The following is a 19,217-nucleotide window of genomic DNA, read 5'->3' as shown; positions in this document are numbered from 1 at the left end:
CTCAGACACACACACACACTCAACACTCAGACACACTCAACACTCCAACACACACACACTCAACACTCAGACACACACACACACTCAACACTCAACACACACACACACACTCAACACTCAGACACACACACACACTCAACACTCAGACACACTCAACACTCCAACACACACACACTCAACACTCAGACACACACACACACACTCAGACACACACACACACTCAACACTCAGACACACTCAACACTCCAACACACACACACTCAACACTCAGACACACACACACACTCCAACACACACACACTCAACACTCAGACACACACACACACACTCATACTTACACACACACTCAACACTCATACTTACACACACACACACACTCAACACTCATACTTACACACACACACACTCAACACTCAGACACACACACACTCAACACTCATACTTACACACACACACTCAACACTCATACTTACACACACACTCAACACTCATACTTACACACACACACACTCAACACTCATACTTACACACACACACACACACTCAACACTCATACTTACACACACACTCAACACTCATACTTACACACACACACACACACACACACACACACACTCAACACTCATACTTACACACACACTCAACACTCATACTTACACACACACTCAACACTCATACTTACACACACACTCAACACTCATACTTACACACACACTCAACACTCATACTTACACACACACTCAACACTCATACTTACACACACACACTCATACTTACACACACACACTCATACATACACACACACACTCAACACTCATACTTACACACACACACTCAACACTCCAACACACACACTCAACACTCATACATACACACACACACACACACACACACTCAACACTCATACATACACACACACACTCAACACTCATACATACACACACTCATACGCACACACACACTCAACACTCATACATACACATGCTCAACACTCATACATGCAAGCACATACAATGTATGAGCGTGTGTATGTGAGCATGTGTGCGTTTCATGCGTGTGTGTGTGTCACCTACCAGTGCAATGGAGAACCTCTCTTCCAGCTCAGCAGGATCAGGCATGGGCAGCTTGACAGGAGCAGCCCTGGCCCTGATGACAGCTAGCTGAGACTCCATACTCTCTGTGTTCCCCATGGCTCACACACACACCTGTATTGTCAACCCACACACACCCTTACACCAGCAACTCACACACCCCTCGCCATCAAATCAGACAAACACACCTCTCACAGTCACCACACACACAAGCATACCCGCTCACATACAATCACACCCCTAAACGTCAAATCACACACAGACAATAGTCTCTCTGCAGTCAGTCAGATACAGGCAACGCCTCCTGTAATTCGGGAATACTGTTCGGGTTGTTCTCCCTAGTGAGACACAGTCTGAACGACCGACCGACAGACTCACGCACGGCGGCACGAGATCAGAGAGATGCGGTAAACCGAAGGCGCGTGTCTACCGGGGGGCCGTGTCTATCCTCCATCCGTTCATCTTTTGTCCTCCTTTCTTCTCATCGCCGACGACGGCACGGCGCACGCACCATTTATCCGAATCCAGCTGAGACCGAAGTCCCACTGTCCGTCTCGCGCTAAATTTGCATCCCTTCCCGGTTCACTGTGTATCCTCGATAATGGGTATGATGATGATGCTGATAAACGAACCGGGCGTCCCTGGTGTGTGTGTGAGCGAGCAGGCTACTTAATCCGCCCCCTCCTCCACAGGCGACAAAATCGAGAGTTCAGCCTCCACGCACGCTTTCTCCCCCCCGCAACGACCCCCACTTTCTAACCGATACACAATGAGCCTTCTGCCGCTTCGCTCTCCTCGCCTCCCGCCCCCCTGCAGCGCACAGCCCACAGCCGTGAGCGAGACGCGAGGGGGGGAGGGTAACGTCTACCCCTAGACACTGATCTAGAGTCAGTTTTACGCGTGACCCAGTAATAATTGAGGTTATGATTTGGGGAGGATAAACTGATACTATCATATTTTGGGCAATCTCTACCCAGAGCAGAGGGGAGAGGCTTTGTTTTGTTCTGATGCATCCTGGTAGTTAGAGTCTTAATCGTTTAACGACGAGCTATCTATCTCACAGATGCTCATTGTCCAGACTTCTGACCCCTCCTTTATTAGGTCCATTTCTATGAATAGGCCTGTCCTATTGGCCTATAATGGGCCTGCTGATTTCTCACCCATATTCTACCTTTCTGGTTTAGGCTGTTATTTTTACAGGCAGTCTAAGCCTACTATTGCCACTACACATGTTTAGCCAACTTAAATACTGGCTTTCATAGACAAATTAAATTAGTGGATTAATTCATAATTAGGCCTTATACGACGTTAGTGGCTTTGGTATTGAGTTATTTTGGGGTCAGATGCATAGCTATGGCCAAGATATGCGTATAGCAAGACCTTATAGTACGACCGATAGTACGACCGACCACAAGTATCAAAACAGTTTTATTCATAATAAAATTGAAAATACATAGAGACAATACATAAAAAATATAGGCCTTCCTTTTAATTACAAACGATGTGGTCAGTAAGCTACAAATCCCCAACATCTCGGGCACTTTTCTCTTATAGTCAGGGGTTTGCAAATGAAAAAGTCAGCAGAAACATGTATTCAGGGCCTGTAGTGTCATATCATCCTGAATCCACGCCTGCTAAGCCGCCTTTGTCCCCGTTTCTGACTGATATCTGAACAGATGGGGGCATTCACCATCACGGTGTGCGCATGACCTCTTGTGGACAACACGTGTACTACACCTACCTGATTTTGTCAGTGAGAAATTGATTTTTGTAAGGCAATGGAAGTGCAATACCATGCATGAGCCACAGGGTGGCTGCCATAAATGGCCACCCTCCTGTTAGCTGGGTGAGTATTTGGAAAGAGCAAACTGATGATGAAAGTCTCATAAAGGCTGCATTGGCCATAAAGCCATGCAGTAGGAGGTGGTGTCGTGATGCAGCGCTCTGCTCTGTGGAGGGAGGGTTGCCTCTGGTTGGCTCTCACAGCTCACACGCCTTTCTCTGCATCCCAAATCTCCCCTTTTCTCCCAGAAGTGTGAGCCCCTCCCTACACATTTAAAAGCATTCGATTGGTTCTCACAGCTCACACGCCTCTCTTTGCATCCCAAATCTCCACCGTTTTCTTCTAAGTGTGCAGCCCTTCCCGGACGTTCAAAGTATTGGATTGATGTAAACATGGGCCAGACTAGAGGGAGTTCCCACCATGTCTCTTTTACCAGTCCTTTTAACTACACCAACGGAAGTGAACAAATTAACACCTGGGCAGAAGGGTAGAACCAGTTGAACACAAATGAGGGAGAGGGGAGGAAAAAGAAAGAGGGAGAAGGGTGAGGGAGTGAGAATGGATGGGTGGATGGATGGGTGGCTGGATGGGTAATGAGCAAACAGAGATGGTGGGGAGGAGAGAATGGAGTGTGACAGGAAGGGAGGGAGGGAGGGGGAGGGAGGGAGGGAGGGAGGGAGGGAGGGAGGGAGGGAGGGAGGGAGGGAGGGAGGGAGGGAGGGAGGGAGGGAGGGAGGGGGAGGGAGGAGAAAGGAGTTAGAAGCAGTTATGTCCACCACCAGACTCTTTTTCCCTTCCTCTCATCCACCATTTCCACCTCTTCTCTATCCTCCTCTTCCTGTCCTCCTCTTCCTGTCCTCCTCTTCCTATCCTCCTCTTCCTATCCTCCTCACCCTATCCTCCTCTTCCTATCCTCCTCTCCCTATCCGCCTCTCCCTATCCTCCTCTTCTTCCTTTCCTCCTCTTCCTAACCTCCTCTCCCCTATCCTCCTCTCCCTATCCGCCTCTCCCTATCCTCCTCTCCCTATCCTCCTCTTCCCTATCCTCTTCTTCCTTTCCTCCTCTTCCTAACCTCCTCTCCCCTATCCTCCTCTCCCTATCCTCCTCTTCCCTATCCCCTTCTTCCTTTCCTCCTCTTCCTAACCTCCTCTCCCCTATCCTCCTCTTCCTATCCCCTTCACCCCTATCTTCCTCTTCCTATCCTCCTCACCCCTATCCTCCTCTTCCTATCCTCCTCTTCCTATCCTCCTCTTCCTATCTTCCTCTTCCTATCCTCCCTCTTCCTATCCTCTTCCTATCCTCCCTTCCTATCCTATCCTATCCTTCCTATCCTCCTCCTATCCTCTTCCTATCCTCCTCTTCCTATCCCCCTCTTCCTATCTTCCTCTTCCTATCCTCCTCACCCCTATCCTCCTCTTCCTATCCTCCTCTTCCTATCCCCCTCTTCCTATCCCTCCTCTTCCTATCTTCCTCTTCCTATCCTCCTCACCCCTATCCCCCTCTTCCTATCCTCCTCTTCCTATCCCCCTCTTCCTATCACCCTATCCCCCTCTTCCTATCCTCCTCTTTCTATCTTCCTCTTCCTATCCTCCTCACCCCTATCCTCCTCTTCCTATCTTCATCTTCTTGTCCTCCTCTTCCTATCCCCCTCTTCCTATCCTCCTCTTCCTATCTTCCTCTTCCTATCCTCCTCACCCCTATCCTCCTCTTCCTATCCTCCTCTTCCTATCCTCCTCTGCCTATCATCCTCTTCCCATCCTCCTCTTCCTATCTTCCTCTTCCTATCCTCCTCTTCCTATCCTCCTCTTCCTATCTTCCTCTTCTTATCCTCCTCTTCCTATCCTCCTCTTCCTATCCTCCTCTTCCTATCCTCCTCTTCCTATCCTCCTCTTCCTATCCTCCTCACCCCTATCCTCCTCTTCCTATCCTCCTCACCCCTGTCCCCCTCTTCCTATCCTCCTCTTCCTATCTTCCTCTTCATATCCTCCTCACCCCTGTCCTCCTCTTCCTATCTTCCTCTTCCCTATCCTCCTTTCCTCTCCCCCTCCTTCCCTCTCACCTATCTGCCTCTCTCCATCTGCCTCTCTTCTCTCCCCCTCCTTCCCTCTCTATCCATCTGCCTCTCATCTCTCCCCCTCCTTCCCTCTCTCTCCATCTGCCTCTCATCTCTCCCCCTCCTCCCCTCTCTCTCCATCTGCCTCTCATCTCTCCCCCTCCTCCCCTCTCTCTCCATCTGCCTCATCTCTCCCCCTCCTCAAATCAAATCAAATGTATTTATATAGCCCTTCGTACATCAGCTGATATCTCAAAGTGCTGTACAGAAACCCAGCCTAAAACCCCAAACAGCAAGCAATGCAGGTGTAGAAGCACGGTGGCCAGGAAAAACTCCCTTGAAAGGCCAGAACCTAGGAAGAAACCTAGAGAGGAACCTCCTTCCCTCTCTCTCCATCTGCCTCTCATCTCTCCCCCTCCTTCCCTCTCTCTCCATCTGCCTCTCATCTCTCCCCCTCCTTCCCCCACTCTTCCTCCTGTGAGTCCTTCTCACCTTCTTATCTCTTTCTCTTTCTCACTCTTTCTCTCTCCCCCATGAACATCTGCAGCCTGTTTTAACACTCAACAAGCTGGAGATATGGAGGGCATCACACACACACACGCACGCACACACGCACGCACGTACACACATTGGTCGAATAACCTGTCAATCTAAGCACCATCCTCTATGGTTGGATATTTGGAGCTGTAACTCCCGTTTAACGCTTTTAAACCGGCAGCATCTCTCGCGCACCTGCAGTTACCGGCCTCTCTCCATTCCAAAAGCTGAGTGCCGCGCGCTGCGCTGCGACAGAAGGAGTGGCACAGCGTGTGTGTGATCGTGATTCGTGAACGTGTGTGTGATAGAGAGAGAGAGAGAGAGAGAGAGAGAGAGAGAGCGAGAGAGAGAGAGAGAGCGAGAGAGAGAGAGAGGACGACTGTGTGTTCAATAGAGAGAGAGAGTCAGAGAGAGAGAGAGAGAAAGAGAGAGAGAAATGTGTGAGTGAATCTCGCGCATATTGCTGGAATCACCGAGTATCACACACCTCTGGACATCTCTGGACTCTCCGCGGTCAAACCGTCAATGTAGCTGTGTGTGTGAACTTTAATTAAACTATTCGAACACCCCATCTATACGGACTGGGACACAAAGCTCGGGAAGCTCCGTGTGTTGGAAGGCGCTGCGCGCTGCAGACATGGGTACTGTTCTGTCTCTGTCGCCGAGGTCAAAGAAGGCAGCGGGCGGTGTGTGTGTGGACGAGAAACCGGACCTTGCGACCGGCGGGAAACCACAGGAGAAGAGCCTAAAGAAGCGCCACTCGGTGCTGCTCCATGCTCTGACGTGGAAGAGGCTGGTCGCCGCATCGGCCAAGAAGAAGAATGCCAAAAAGGTGAATCCCAAACCCGACGCCAGCCAGGCCAAATCCGATCCCTTGGTGGACCAGCTCAACACCGACAACATCAAGAAATCACAACCGTCCAACGGAATACTCGACCGAAAACCGACAGGGCCCAAACCCGGGCCAATTCCTGTGCCTGTTCCTACAGTACCGGACCAGACCCGGCGGCAGACCCAGAATGGACGCTTATTCATCTCCCCTCGGAGGGTGGTGGTGCAGGTGGGTAACGTGTGTGTGTGTGTGTGTGTGTGTGTGCGCGCGCGTGTGTGTGTGTGCCTAACTGTTTGTGTTGTTCGTACTCCAGGCTTCCACCGGCGAGCTCCTGAGGTGTCTCTCTGACTTTCTCTGCCGCCGCTGCTTCAAGCTCAAAGAGCTCACCGCCAATGAGGTCATCCTGTGGTTCCGTAACGTGGACCGGGCTCTTTAGTGCAGGGCTGGCAGGACCAGGGCTTCATCACCCCGGCTAACCTGGTCTTCGTCTACTTGCTCTGCCGAGAGGCCGTGGAGGAAGACACGGTGTCTGAATACGAGCTGCAGGCGACCTTCCTCACCTGCCTGTACCTGGCCTACTCCTACATGGGCAACGAGATCTCCTACCCGCTCAAGCCGTTCCTGGTGGAGTCCAGCCGGGAGGCCTTCTGGGAACGGGCCCTTGGTCTCATTGACCGGATGAGCGGGCCAATGCTGAGGATAAACGCAGACCCGCACTACTTTACCGAGGTGTTCCAGGACCTGAAGAACGAGGGAGGGTCAAGGGAGAAGAAGGAGAAGGAGAAGGAGAAAGACGGGAAACGGATAAGCGAGTTGGATCGTTAAGAACTGGATGAGGGGAGGAGAGAGGGAGGGGGAGGGGGATTTGGTTTAGGATACGGTCGCGGACACCAGCCACACACCCGCCGGTTGTTTGAGCGGGGATTGAATGTATACGCTTGGTGAACCGGATTTGGTCGGGAACCTGAGTCTGGAATCAGGAGGAATCAGTCACACGCCTAGCTTCACCTCGCCCGGTTACCGAACTGTCGTGTCATGTGTTCGGTCAAAGCTCGGGGAATCTAACGGACACTACACGGAACTTTGGGCGGAAAGAGATAGCTATAGTTAACTTTACTGCATGCTGTATAAAAAGTATTCTGATTGTATCGTTATTGTGGCTTTTGAGAAATGGATAGGCTATTATACGGTGGACTAAAGTGATAGCTTATAGCGCGTCAGTGTTTTGGGGAAAATGTATATATTCGTTTCATAAGAGGGGGAACGACACCGTGCTTTCCAAGGGACTGGACTCAGTGGCGCGAGAGACGCTGCCTGCCCCCCACCCCCTCTGAACGTTGAATGTACTATTTTACCACTTCAAACCAACGGGATTCTTTACCGTTAACATGTGGCAACTGTTACTATGGTATTATAAAACGTTATGTTTTATATATTGTACATTCAAAAATACAAGTATAAATCGTTACAAACGGTCCCCGTGCCTCCCAGCAATGTTTAATTGAATTGCCTTGTGATTAATGTGATCAAGAACATGCAGTATGACGAACGCTGAAAGTTAGCCCTGTATGTAATAATCAGAGGTGTACACTTTATGGACAGCTTTAGTTTTACTAGACCCAGAGCAACACCATCTCTATGACTGATTATAAGCCTACGACTCTGGAAACCCCAAAAGGCTAGCCAATAGCATTCTACAGTGAAGCAACATGCAACAGCTGGGCTGGTACTGATGTCCGTGGGCACATAATGTCCCCAGCTGTGTTAAGGTCCTGGTCAACGAGGCTATAGGTCAAAAACTAGTCAAAGTTCAGATGAGATAGACCATCAAGCCATGCAGGTCAACACTGCGTCCATACTCAGATTTAGCACCTCTATAGACCTATTGCTCAATTGACAAAATCAAGGTTTATTGGTGGGCTTTTTATAGAAAGAAAAACTGGAGTAGTGATCTCAGCGGCAGGCGGCCTATGGATGAATACAAGGCCTTCTTATTGTCGCTGTCCATGGTTCTGAAATCGAGTGGTGCTGAAACCTCGCTGCATGGAAGTGTGATAATGTAGCCTACTGGAGTTTAACAGTGATCTCATCTTCACCCTTGACATCTTTTTTATCATCGTCATCATCTCCATTATCATCAACACCACCTCCTTCTTCTCCTCCTCATCACTATCTCCATCTGTGCGTATGTGTTGTCATTCTATGATGACTCATCAGCTCGAGCACAGAGCTAAAATTTGTGAATAAAGGAAGACGGAACACGTGGTGCAGTTTTCCAAGCAGATGATTGGATGAGTTTTGCTGCAGTCTGATAGAAGTGGCGCTGTGAAGAAGGAGAAGAGAGGAGGGGAGATGCTGCGGAGTCGCGAGCCGGGGGAAGGTGGAATTCAACATTTTCTCTCCCAGCCGCTGCTGCATTCCCATTCCGTCTCCAAGGCAACAACCGAGACAGCAATGGGGATAAGAAAGACAGACAGAGAGAGGAGGGAGAAAGAGAGAGCGAGAGAGACTTTACACCAGCTCACATGGCCATGAAGCAAAACGATAGAAAAGATACAAAACTTGTGTTCTCTATAAACCTCCTCAAACTCATATAATATAATCTTTTTCCTGATCAGGCTACAACAAATATGTGTTAAAATACTGCTAATGTTTAGGATTTATTAGCCTATAAATAGGCTAGTCCTCATCTCCCAAAGAGGGACGCTTCTTCATTTAGCCTATTTGATTCCCAGTCGTTTCGTTGGGCGGCTAGGATAGGCCTTTTTTAATCTCCATAGGTGCAAAAATAATCATCCGTTTCTTTGACGTAATGTAGGCTACTGTTTGTGTCGATTAAGGGGGGAAACCGGTTATGCAACTTCACACCATCAGCAACAGCTTACGGAACACGGGTTACCATGGAGACGCCGCGGAGGCAGCAGATTGCAGAGAGAAGGAAAGAGAGAGGAGAGAATCAATATTAAATGATTAGCCTACAACAGAGGTGACTTATGGCAAAGATGAACACATCTCATCTGCTCATAATGTAGGCTTATATACACACACACACACACACACACACACACACACACACACACACACACACACACACACACACACACACACACACACACACACACATAGATATATTAAGGTATAATACCTGTATTGTTACAATGTCTTACAATGTATAACAGATGCCTCCTTAACAATAACAGAGCATAGGGCCAAAAGAGAAAGAGTAATTGTCCAGTGTTTCTAGATTTCTATGAAATATGACCTATAATTAATGACAATATGAGTGAAATAACTTTCCTTCCTAAGAAATGGTAATTAAGTATGCTAAAAATCTGTTTTTCTGTGTAGGAATGGTGTGGGTTTACCCAACCACAGAACGGTGTGGACATACACTGGCCATTAAAAATATTCACGCAAGTAGACCACTGATTGGCCAGCTCATCCTCCACATCATCCTCTATGTGTAAATAGCAAGCACTTTTTAAACCAGTCTGTTTGAGATGCACGTTTGAGGTGGGATTTTTAGTGTTTTTTTCCCCCTCCAATTTATGCTTTGGCCACAAATACGAGTATAAGATGAGTCAACAACATTATTTGAGTTTGAGTTAACAGAATGTGAACTTCTAAAAGTTAGATTTACACTGGACAGTTATGTTAACCAGTGTGGCCCATTGAACATGTTAGACACTGTCACGTTCTGACCATCATTCGTGTGTGTTTTCCTTGCTTTAGTGTTGGTCAGGACGTGAGCTGGGTGGGCATTCTATGTTGTGTGTCTGGTTTGTCTATTTCTATGTTTGGCCTGATATGGTTCTCAATCAGAGGCAGGTGTTAGTCATTGTCTCTGATTGGGAACCATATTTAGGTAGCCTGTTTTGTGTTGGGTTTTGTGGGTGATTGTTCCTGTCTCTGTGTTTGCACCAGATAGGACTGTTTTGGGTTTTCACATTTCTTGTTTTTGTTAGTTTGTTCATGTGAAGTGCTTTATTAAACATGAATCAAAATAACCACCACCATAACCGCCTCTCCTTCAAGTCAAGAAAACCGTTACAGAATCACCCACCAACCAAGGACCAAGCGGCGTGGTAAACAGAGGCAGCAGCAACAGCAACAGCAGGAGAAGCGACAGGTGCAGCAGGAGCAACAGCAGCAGCAGCAAAAGCAGCAGCAGGAGAAGCAGCAGCAGGAGCAACAGCAGCAGCAGCAGTGGGAGAGGCTGCACTATTTGGAAGAATGGACTTGGGAGGAGATCCTTGATGGGAAAGGACCCTGGGCAGAGCCAGGGGAATATTGCCGCCCCAAAGCCGAGCTGGAGGCAGCGAAAACAGAGAGGCGGCATTATGAGGAGCTAGAACGGCAGAGCGGCTGGAAGCCCGTGAGGCACCCCCAAAAATGTATTGGGGGGGGGGGCACAGGGAGAGTGTGGCAGAGTCAGGAGCCAGACCTGAGCCAACTCCCCCTGTTTACCGTAAGGAGCCATGGATGTTATCGGAGCTATCGGCGAAGCTGAGGGCTGAGTCTGAGAGGGTCGAGGAGTTATTGGACAGAATGGAGGAGAGTGAACGGATGGGAGATGAGGAGACACTCGAGGAGGTGTTAATAGAATTGGGGGAGTGTGAAGAGAGAGAGCAGTTGATTTGGCGTAGTATGCAAGGCATTCGCCCTGAGGTGTGTCCCCAGCCCGGTACCACCAGTGCCGGCACCCCCCCAGGCTGTCTCTCCGTCCCATCAACACAGGTGCTCCCGCCTGTCCGGTGCTACCAGAGCCCCTCATTCCAGAGGCGCCAGAGCCCTCAGTCCAGCAGGCGCCAGAGCTTCTCTGTACAGCGCTGCCAGAGTCTCCCTCCTCTCCAGTGCAGCCGTAGTCTCCTGCCTGTCCGGCGCTGCCAGAGCTCCCGCCCCTCAGTCCAGAGGCACCAGCGCTCCTCAGTCCAGAGGCGCCAGAGCTTCTCTGTCCAGCGCGGCCGGAGCCTTCCTCCTCTCCAGTGCAGCCGGAGTCTCCTGCCTGTCCGGCGCTGCCAGAGCTCCTGCCCCTCATTCCAGAGGTGCCAGAGCCCCTCGGTCTAGAGGCGCCAGAGCCCCTCGGTCAGCCAGAGCTCGGTCCAGTGGCGCCAGTCGGCCAGGAGGCGCCAGTGCCCCCAGTCCAGGCGCCAGGAGCTTCTCTGTCCAGCGCTGCCAGAGTTCCGCCCCTCATTCCAGAGGCGCCGCCTCGGTCCAGCAATGCCAGAGCCTTCCTCTCCAGCGCCGCCTGAGCTACCCGTCTGCCCAGCGCCGCCAGTGCCGCCAGTCTGCCCAGAGCCGCCAGTGCCGCCAGTCTGCCCAGCGCCACCAGTCAGCCAGGAGCCGCCAGTCAGCCAGGAGCTGTCAGTGTCGCCAGTCTGCCAGGCGCCGCCAGAGCTACCCGTCTGCCCAGCGCCATCAGATCGCCAGTCTGCCCAGCGATCCGGAGCCACCCGTCTGCCCAGCGCCGCCAGCCAGCCAGCGCCGCCAGTCTGCAGCCGAGTGCCGGTAGTCAACCAGGAGCCGCCAGTGCCGGTAGTCAGCCAGGAGCCGCCAGTGCCGCCAGTCAGCCAGGATCTGCCAGAACTGCCAGGATCTGCCAGGATCTGCCAGATCTGCCAGGATCTGCCAGTCTGCCAGGATCCGCCAGTCAGCCAGTATCTTCCAGATCCGCCAGTCAGCCAGGATCCGCCATTCAGCCAGGATCCGCCATCAGCCAGGATCCGAACCAGTCAGCCAGGATCTGCCAGGATCTGCCAGTCAGCCAGGATCTTTAGATCCGCCAGTCAGCCAGGATCCGCCAGTCAGCCAGGATCTTCTAGATCCGCCAGATCTGCCAGGACCAGCCATTCAGCCAGGATCTGCCAGAACTGCCAGTCAGCCAGGATCTGCCAGAACTGCCAGTCAGCCAGGATCTGCCAGTCAGCCAGGATCTGCCAGTCAGCCAGGATCTGCCAGAACTGCCAGTCTGCCAGGAACCACCAGTCTGCCAGGATCCGCCAGGATCTTCCAGATCCGCCATTCAGCCAGGATCCGCCAGTCAGCCAGGATCTTCCAGATCCGCCAAGATCCGCCATTCAGCCAGGATCCGCCAGGGTCAGCCAGGATCTTCCAGATCCGCCAGTCAGCCAGGATCCGCCATTCTGCCAGGATCTGCCAGAACAGGACCTGCCATTCAGCCAGGATCTGCCAGTCAGCCAGGATCTGCCGGAACCACCAGCCAGCCAGGATCTGCTAGATTCATCAACCTGCCTGAGCTTCCTCTCAGTCCTGAGTCCTTCCTCTCAGTCCTGAGCTACCCAGTCCCGAGCTGCCCCTCAGTCCGGAGCTGCCCCTCAGTCCAGTGGGGCCCGTTGTTAGGGTTCCTAGGCCAAGGTTAGCGGCGAGGGTCACCACTCAAGGGACGCTAAGGAGGGGGACTAAGACAATTATGGAGTGGGGTCCACGTCCAGCGCCAAGAGCGGACAGATGCCCACCCAGACCCTCCCCAGATGCGTTCGGAGTCCCCATTGGGGGGGGGGGGGGGGGGGGGTACTGTCACGTTCTGACCATCATTCGTGTGTGTTTTCCTTGTTTTAATGTTGGTCAGGACGTGAGCAGGGTGGGTATTCTATGTTGTGTGTCTTTTTTGTCTATTTCTATGTTTGGCCTGATATGGTTCTCAATCAGAGTTAGGTGTTAGTCATTGTCTCTGATTGTGAACCATATTTAGGTAGCCTGTTTTGTGTTGGGTTTTGTGGGTGATTGTTCCTGTCTCTGTGTTTGCACCAGATAGGACTGTTTTGGGTTTTCACGTTTCTTGTTTTTGTTAGTTTGTTCATGTGAAGTGCTTTATTAAACATGAATCAAAATAACCACGCTGCGCTTTGGTCCGCCTCTCCTTCAAGTCAAGGAAACCGTTACAGACACAGAAGAAACTGGACACTTTCAGCTTTCATCATTAAAGCAGGTGTACTTCTGAGAGGAGGTCAGAGGCCTTATCCACAAACTATCTCAGAGTAGAGGCAAAACTCATCCTCGATCAGCACTCCTTCTTTAAAGGTCCAATGCAGCTGTTTTAATCTCAATATCAAATCATATCTGGGTAAAAATGAAGTACCTTACTGTGATCGTTCTCAATTAAAATGGCCAAAAATAAACTAAAATAGCTTCTTAGCAAAGAGCAATTTTTCAAGCTAGAATTTAGCTAGGACTGTCTGGGAGTGGTCTGAGTGGTGGGGGGGAACTGAAAACTAGCTGTTATTGGCAGGGAGGTTTGGAACCCTCTTTCTTATTGGTCTATTAACTAATTTACTGCCTGAGGCAGGCTAAAACTCCATCTCACCACAACGGGCTGTGATTTCAGGAGGTCTTTTCAAACAGCTCTTACACTAAAAGGGCTTTATCAAAATGTTCACAGTATTATTCCAAGCTCCTAGTGTGGAAATAGGTATAAAACACAGGAAATCACATTTTTGACAGCACTGGGCCTGTGAGCAGCTTTATGAATATGGGCCCCAGACTCATAGAAAACACATACTGTATGTAGCATAGCGATGGGCCTTCACAGAGTTTGGAAAACTTTGTTTCATTTATAGCCTACTGTCATTATAAAGGCTGCCATGTTGGCAACAAAGGTTCCGCTTCTGGTAAGAATTTGAGTATTTGTCATGGAATGCTAAGTGCTCTGTATCTATGAGCTGACTTCTCCACCTAGTGGTCCTAAAAGGAGTCACAGTGTGTGTGTGACATTAACTAACAACTATTTAACTACTCCCTCAACACTTTAAACCTTCACCCTCTATAGCAGTTAGTCCATTTCACTGGCAAATGCATCATTTGCATGACCTGATAACATCTGGGCACACACACAGTGTTGTTATCATTTTGAGTGAAGTTGTTTTATGTTGTTTGACTGTTTCAGCATTGTCCTCACACACACACACACACACACACACCATTTTGAGTGAAATTGTTTTATGTTGTTTGAGTGTTGTGTGAGTGTTGTACTTTTTTAATACCTTTATTTTACTAGGCAAGTCAGTTAAGAACAAATTCATATTTTCAATGACGGCCTAGGAACAGTGGGTTAACTGCCTGTTCAGGGGCAGAATGACAGATTTGTACCTTGTCAGCTCGGGGATTTGAACTTGCAACCTTTCAGTTACTAGTCCAACGCTCTAACCACTAGGCTACCCTGCCCTAACCACTAGGCTACCCTCCTGACACACACACACACACAGTGTTGTTATCATTTTGAGTGAAGTTGTTTTATGACATTTGAGTGTTTCAGCGTTGTGTGAGTGTTGTTTCAGCATTGTGTGAGTGTTGTCCTGCTCCCCTGTAAGGTCAGGCCGTTTGAATAGTGAGCAGAGGTGGAAATGACTTGCGCCACCCGTTACCAAGCAACCACATGTTAGCCTGGAAACTAATCTTCCTAAAGAGCAAATGTGAAAAACAGACTCCTGCCACCCAAACTCAGACAGACGGTGTGTGTGTGAGAGATGAAAGAGCGAGAGAGACCGAGACAAAGACAGAGACCAAGAGAGTGAGACAGAGAGAGAGAGAAAGAGAGAGAGAGAGACAGAGACCAAGAGGGTGAGACAGAGAGAGACCAAGAGAGTGAGACAGAGAGAGAGAGACAGAGACACAGAGAGGGAGACAGAGAGAGAGATAGAGACAGAGACCAAGAGAGTGAGACAGAGACAGAGCGAGAGAGAGGTAGGCCTAAAGCCTCAGGGTTTCTCTTATCTCCTTTCTATCTCATTTAAGGGCCAATCAGAAACACGGAACACAACCTATTTGAAAATCAGGAACTCCCAGGGTGTTTGCATGTTTAATTTGTGACACATTTGACTGTCTGTTAAAAGCACACACCCCTAAGGCAGCAATAACACCTACCAATGTGCACGCACACACATCCCAGGCAGCAAGTCACCACGCAAGCTGCACCAAGACCATCTTGACCTGTGTGTGTGTGTGTCATTATAGGCATATTATTCATCTTAATTTAAATACATTTTATTAGACTCTATTAAACGTAGTTCGTTGTCAGACATTTGGTCCGGTTGGAGAGCTCTCCGCCAGGCCGCACGCACGGCCCGTTAATGTTTAACCGATTCCTCCATCAGACTACCCTACGATTACCGTGCTATTTCAACCACACTGTTGGAAGGGACTTGGATCTCCGTGGTAGCATACGTCCCCGGTCCTATTCTCTCTGCCCACGAGAGAAAATGCAACGTCAATATTTACTAAATAATGAACAGGCACGCAACGGCCATTAGAACTTCGCTTCCATGCAGATAGTGCCCACCTGCTCAACACAAAGAACAAAGTAGAACAAGTCATTTCAGAGTTTTTCTTTGTATGTCTATGCGACAGCTATACAGGCCTCTATGTCTGCGTTGGTAACCTATCTGCTCAAAACTGGGCTCTGATCCAATTACTTGTCCCTACGGGAATATTGTAGAGCCGGCTAATCTCTAATGAGTGGTCGATGGATTTTATGTTTATAGCGCCTTTTCAAATGATATTCACATGTATTTGAACTTTATCCCTTTTCCCGTCTGCTTTGTTTTTTTGTTGTTGCTTTGTTTTCACGCAGTAATCCTGCACCTGCTTAACGCGAGCCGAACGAACAAAACGTCATCTTCATCATGTATTGTGCGCGTGGCTCAGCGTGAGGCAGGTGCAGATCTCTCCATTTGGAATGGTGCTCACCTTCTCGAGAGGGAAACATTTAGACAAACACAGACAGAATAGACTCCATGGGAAAGTCCAGAGACGGAGTTATGGAGTTGTCATTGGTGATGTACCGGTAGCCTAAAATAAATCAAATCAAGTTGAGTTGATGCTGACCAAAAGCTGTTTATTCGAAGCAGCAGATAATTGTATTTTTAATAAAGGAATTTCATAAAGCAGATTGTGAAAATAAAACTTTTGGGCAACATATATAGCCTATCCTATAAGACTCACTTGCCTGCATTGAAGGTGTACAGCTGGAGATGAAGATGTCTTGTTGGTCAGAACCGAGACGTCCTCTCTCATGGGTGGGTATAGCCTTCAGACCCTGCTCGAGCCTGTGTCCTGGATTTATAGGTGGTGTAACACCGACAACGTGAGAAGGGTTGGGGGTTTGACTCTTCCCGGACACACCTGCTGCAGGACTATATGAACCCTAGACGCTGATCTAAGGCCAGTTTTTGGTTGAGGTTAGGATTTGGGGGAGGGTAAACTGAACCGAGATCTGTGCCTACGGGCAATTTACACACTCCCTCGCGATGGAATTGGCCAGGATCCAAGAGGGGCGGGGCGAGAGGTGGAGGGTTGTTCTACTCCATTTTGGGTGTTCCGGTCCTGTCTGAAGAGCTTCGTATACATACGGCACTTTTTCATGGTACACCTTTTGTCAAATTTGCAGTCAAAAGTAGATTGTTTTTTTGGGGGGCATTTAAGCTAACCCTTCCCTTAACCTAATTATCCTAACCTGCTACTTTACTTCCTAATCTGCTGCTTAAATTCTCTTAAACCTGCTACAAAAAGTCAAGTTTGACAAAACCTCCATCTCCTCTAGACAAAACCGTTTTTTCATACCCTTGTAGGCAATTGCTCTTTAACGGATAGAGCTGATAAGGTTGATCGGCTGGAAACAGAGGGAAGAGGATGGAAAGATGTTGAACTTACTATATGCCTCAGGGAGGTGTGTGTGTGTGTGTGTGTGTGAGTGAGAGAGAGAGAGAGAGAGAGTGAGAGAGAGAGGACGAGCTAGATAGATAGATATAACCCCCTTCACCATTGTAATCATTATGTCACCTATTTCCATGAGGTTTATGAATTAATCGTCTGGTCGTTGATGTGGGCTCAGAATTGTTTTACATAGTGTTTTTCCCAGTTTGGAAGGAAGCTTTTCAAAGGTATTTGAATATAGCAGGCCAAACCTAATCATGTCATACACTCCCCTATGAATGCTGGGAATGCAATTTATGGGCTCCCGAGTGGCGCAGTGGTCTAAAGGCACTGCATCTCAGTGCAAGAGGCTTCAATACAGTCCCTGGTTTGAATCCAGGCTGTATCACATCCGGCCGTGATTGGGAGTCCCATAGGGCGGCGCACAATTGGCCCAGCGTCATCCGGGTTTGGCCAGAGTAGGCCGTCATTGTAAATAAGAATTTGTTCTTAACTTACTTGCCTAGTTAAATAAAGGTTAAGTGAAACATGTTGTGCCCAGTAGAATAATGTATTGTGTCATTTTGGAGTCACTTTTATTATAAATAAGAATAGAATATGTTTCTGAACACGTCTACATGATGCTCCCTTGACTATGGATAATCATGAATAAATTGTGATTAATGAGGCATAAATATTGTACCCCCCCCAAAAAACTCCCGTTATTGGTAATGCTGAGAGGATAGTATGTTTTGGGGGCATAATCGTTGTGCAGCTGTAACTTTCTCACTCATCATTATTCACTATTCATTCATGATTATATGTAATCATGATAGCATCCACATGAATGTAAATTGTTTAGAAGCATATTCTATTCTTACTTACAATAAAGAATAACACAATACATTATGTACCATTCATTACTACTGGACACAACATAATCCGAAACACAAATGCATCCAAATGTCGAGTCACAAGCATGATGTAGTAACTGCATGCTCGGAATATGGGAACAATTTCTTATTTACAATGACGGCCTAATACAAAACACATCATCCAAAACACAACCAAAACAAACAGCAAATGCATCCAACAAGTTTGTAGAGTCACAAGCCTGATGTAGTCATTGTGTGGTAGGAATATGGGACAAAATACTAAACTGTTGACTCAATTTACACGATAAGTGAATTTGTCCAAACACTATTGACACCTCCAAATGGGGGGACTAGATACATAAAGTACATACATATTTAAATAGTAAACAGATATGTATGCAACACTCTCAAATAAAAGGTGACATTCTGTGCTGTTACCTCATATAAAATCCAAAATGCTGGAGTATACAGATAAATGTAAAGTTTTAGCTTCACTGTCCAAATAAATAAATGGGGGAGTTTATATATATATATGATGATTACTATACAGTAGGGAAGGAACTCACACCAATCTTTGTACAAAGCCTGGGTGAGCCGCCCCTCGCGCCTGACTGACATTGCTTCTTTCTTTCCTTCCTTCCCTCTTCCCACTCACTTATCTACCTACCAATCAGTGATTACCTCTAGGAAGGAAGGAAGGAAGGATGCATCTGTAAGTATTGGTACAGAGCCTGACTTTATTTAGTGGACTCTAGCTCCCCCATGTGGTGGTCAGAACTTAAGTCTCATATTCATTCAGTGTCCCATTGTATGAGTACTGATCTAGGATCAGTTTGACTCTATGGCCCCGTTCAGAAACAACCCCTAGGCCCTACCCTCTATGGCCCCATCCAGAAACAACCCCTAGGCCCCACCCTCTATGGCCCCGTCTAGAAACAACCCCTAGGCCCTACCCTCTATGGCCCCGTTCAGAAACAACCCCTAGGCCCTACCCTCTATGGCCCCGTCTAGAAACAACCCCTAGGCCCTACCCTCTATGGCCCCGTTCAGAAACAACCCCTAGGCCCTACCCTCTATGGCCCCGTCTAGAAACAACCCCTAGGCCCCACCCTCTATGGCCCCATTCAGAAACAACCCCTAGGCCCTACCCTCTATGGCCCCATCCAGAAACAACCCCTAGGCCCCACCCTCTATGGCCCCGTCTAGAAACAACCCCTAGGCCCTACCCTCTATGGCCCCGTCCAGAAACAACCCCTAGGCCCCACCCTCTATGGCCCCGTCCAGAAACAACCCCTAGGCCCCACCCTCTATGGCCCCGTTCAGAAACAACCCCTAGGCCCCACCCTCTATGGCCCCGTCTAGAAACAACCCCTAGGCCCTACCCTCTATGGCCCCGTCC

At 48.8% G+C, this 19,217-nt stretch overlaps 2 protein-coding genes across 2 annotated transcripts in view; one reads left to right on the top strand and one right to left on the bottom strand.

Annotated features, from left to right (window-relative positions):
* The window catches only part of LOC135543239 (formin-like protein 2), a 29,368-nt gene extending 27,335 nt beyond the window's left edge, over nucleotides 1–2,033 (bottom strand). Inside the window, exon 1 of the mRNA XM_064970360.1 lies at nucleotides 1,074–2,033. Coding sequence (XP_064826432.1) covers nucleotides 1,074–1,190 — 117 coding nt within the window. The 5' untranslated portion in view covers nucleotides 1,191–2,033. The remainder of the gene's footprint in view (nucleotides 1–1,073) is intronic.
* Nucleotides 2,034–5,676: 3,643 nt separating this feature from the next.
* LOC135543236 (cyclin-dependent kinase 5 activator 2-like) lies at nucleotides 5,677–7,773 on the top strand. Its single transcript, XM_064970358.1, is given in 3 exon segments — nucleotides 5,677–6,524; nucleotides 6,610–6,724; nucleotides 6,727–7,773. Coding segments are annotated over 3 exon segments (933 nt in total). The 5' UTR covers nucleotides 5,677–6,101; the 3' UTR covers nucleotides 7,122–7,773.
* Nucleotides 7,774–19,217: the final 11,444 nt, after the last annotated feature.

Source organism: Oncorhynchus masou, chromosome 7 (assembly GCF_036934945.1).
Source record: "Oncorhynchus masou masou isolate Uvic2021 chromosome 7, UVic_Omas_1.1, whole genome shotgun sequence".
Lineage (NCBI taxonomy): Eukaryota > Metazoa > Chordata > Actinopteri > Salmoniformes > Salmonidae > Oncorhynchus > Oncorhynchus masou.
This window is presented reverse-complemented; position numbering and strand designations above follow the sequence as displayed.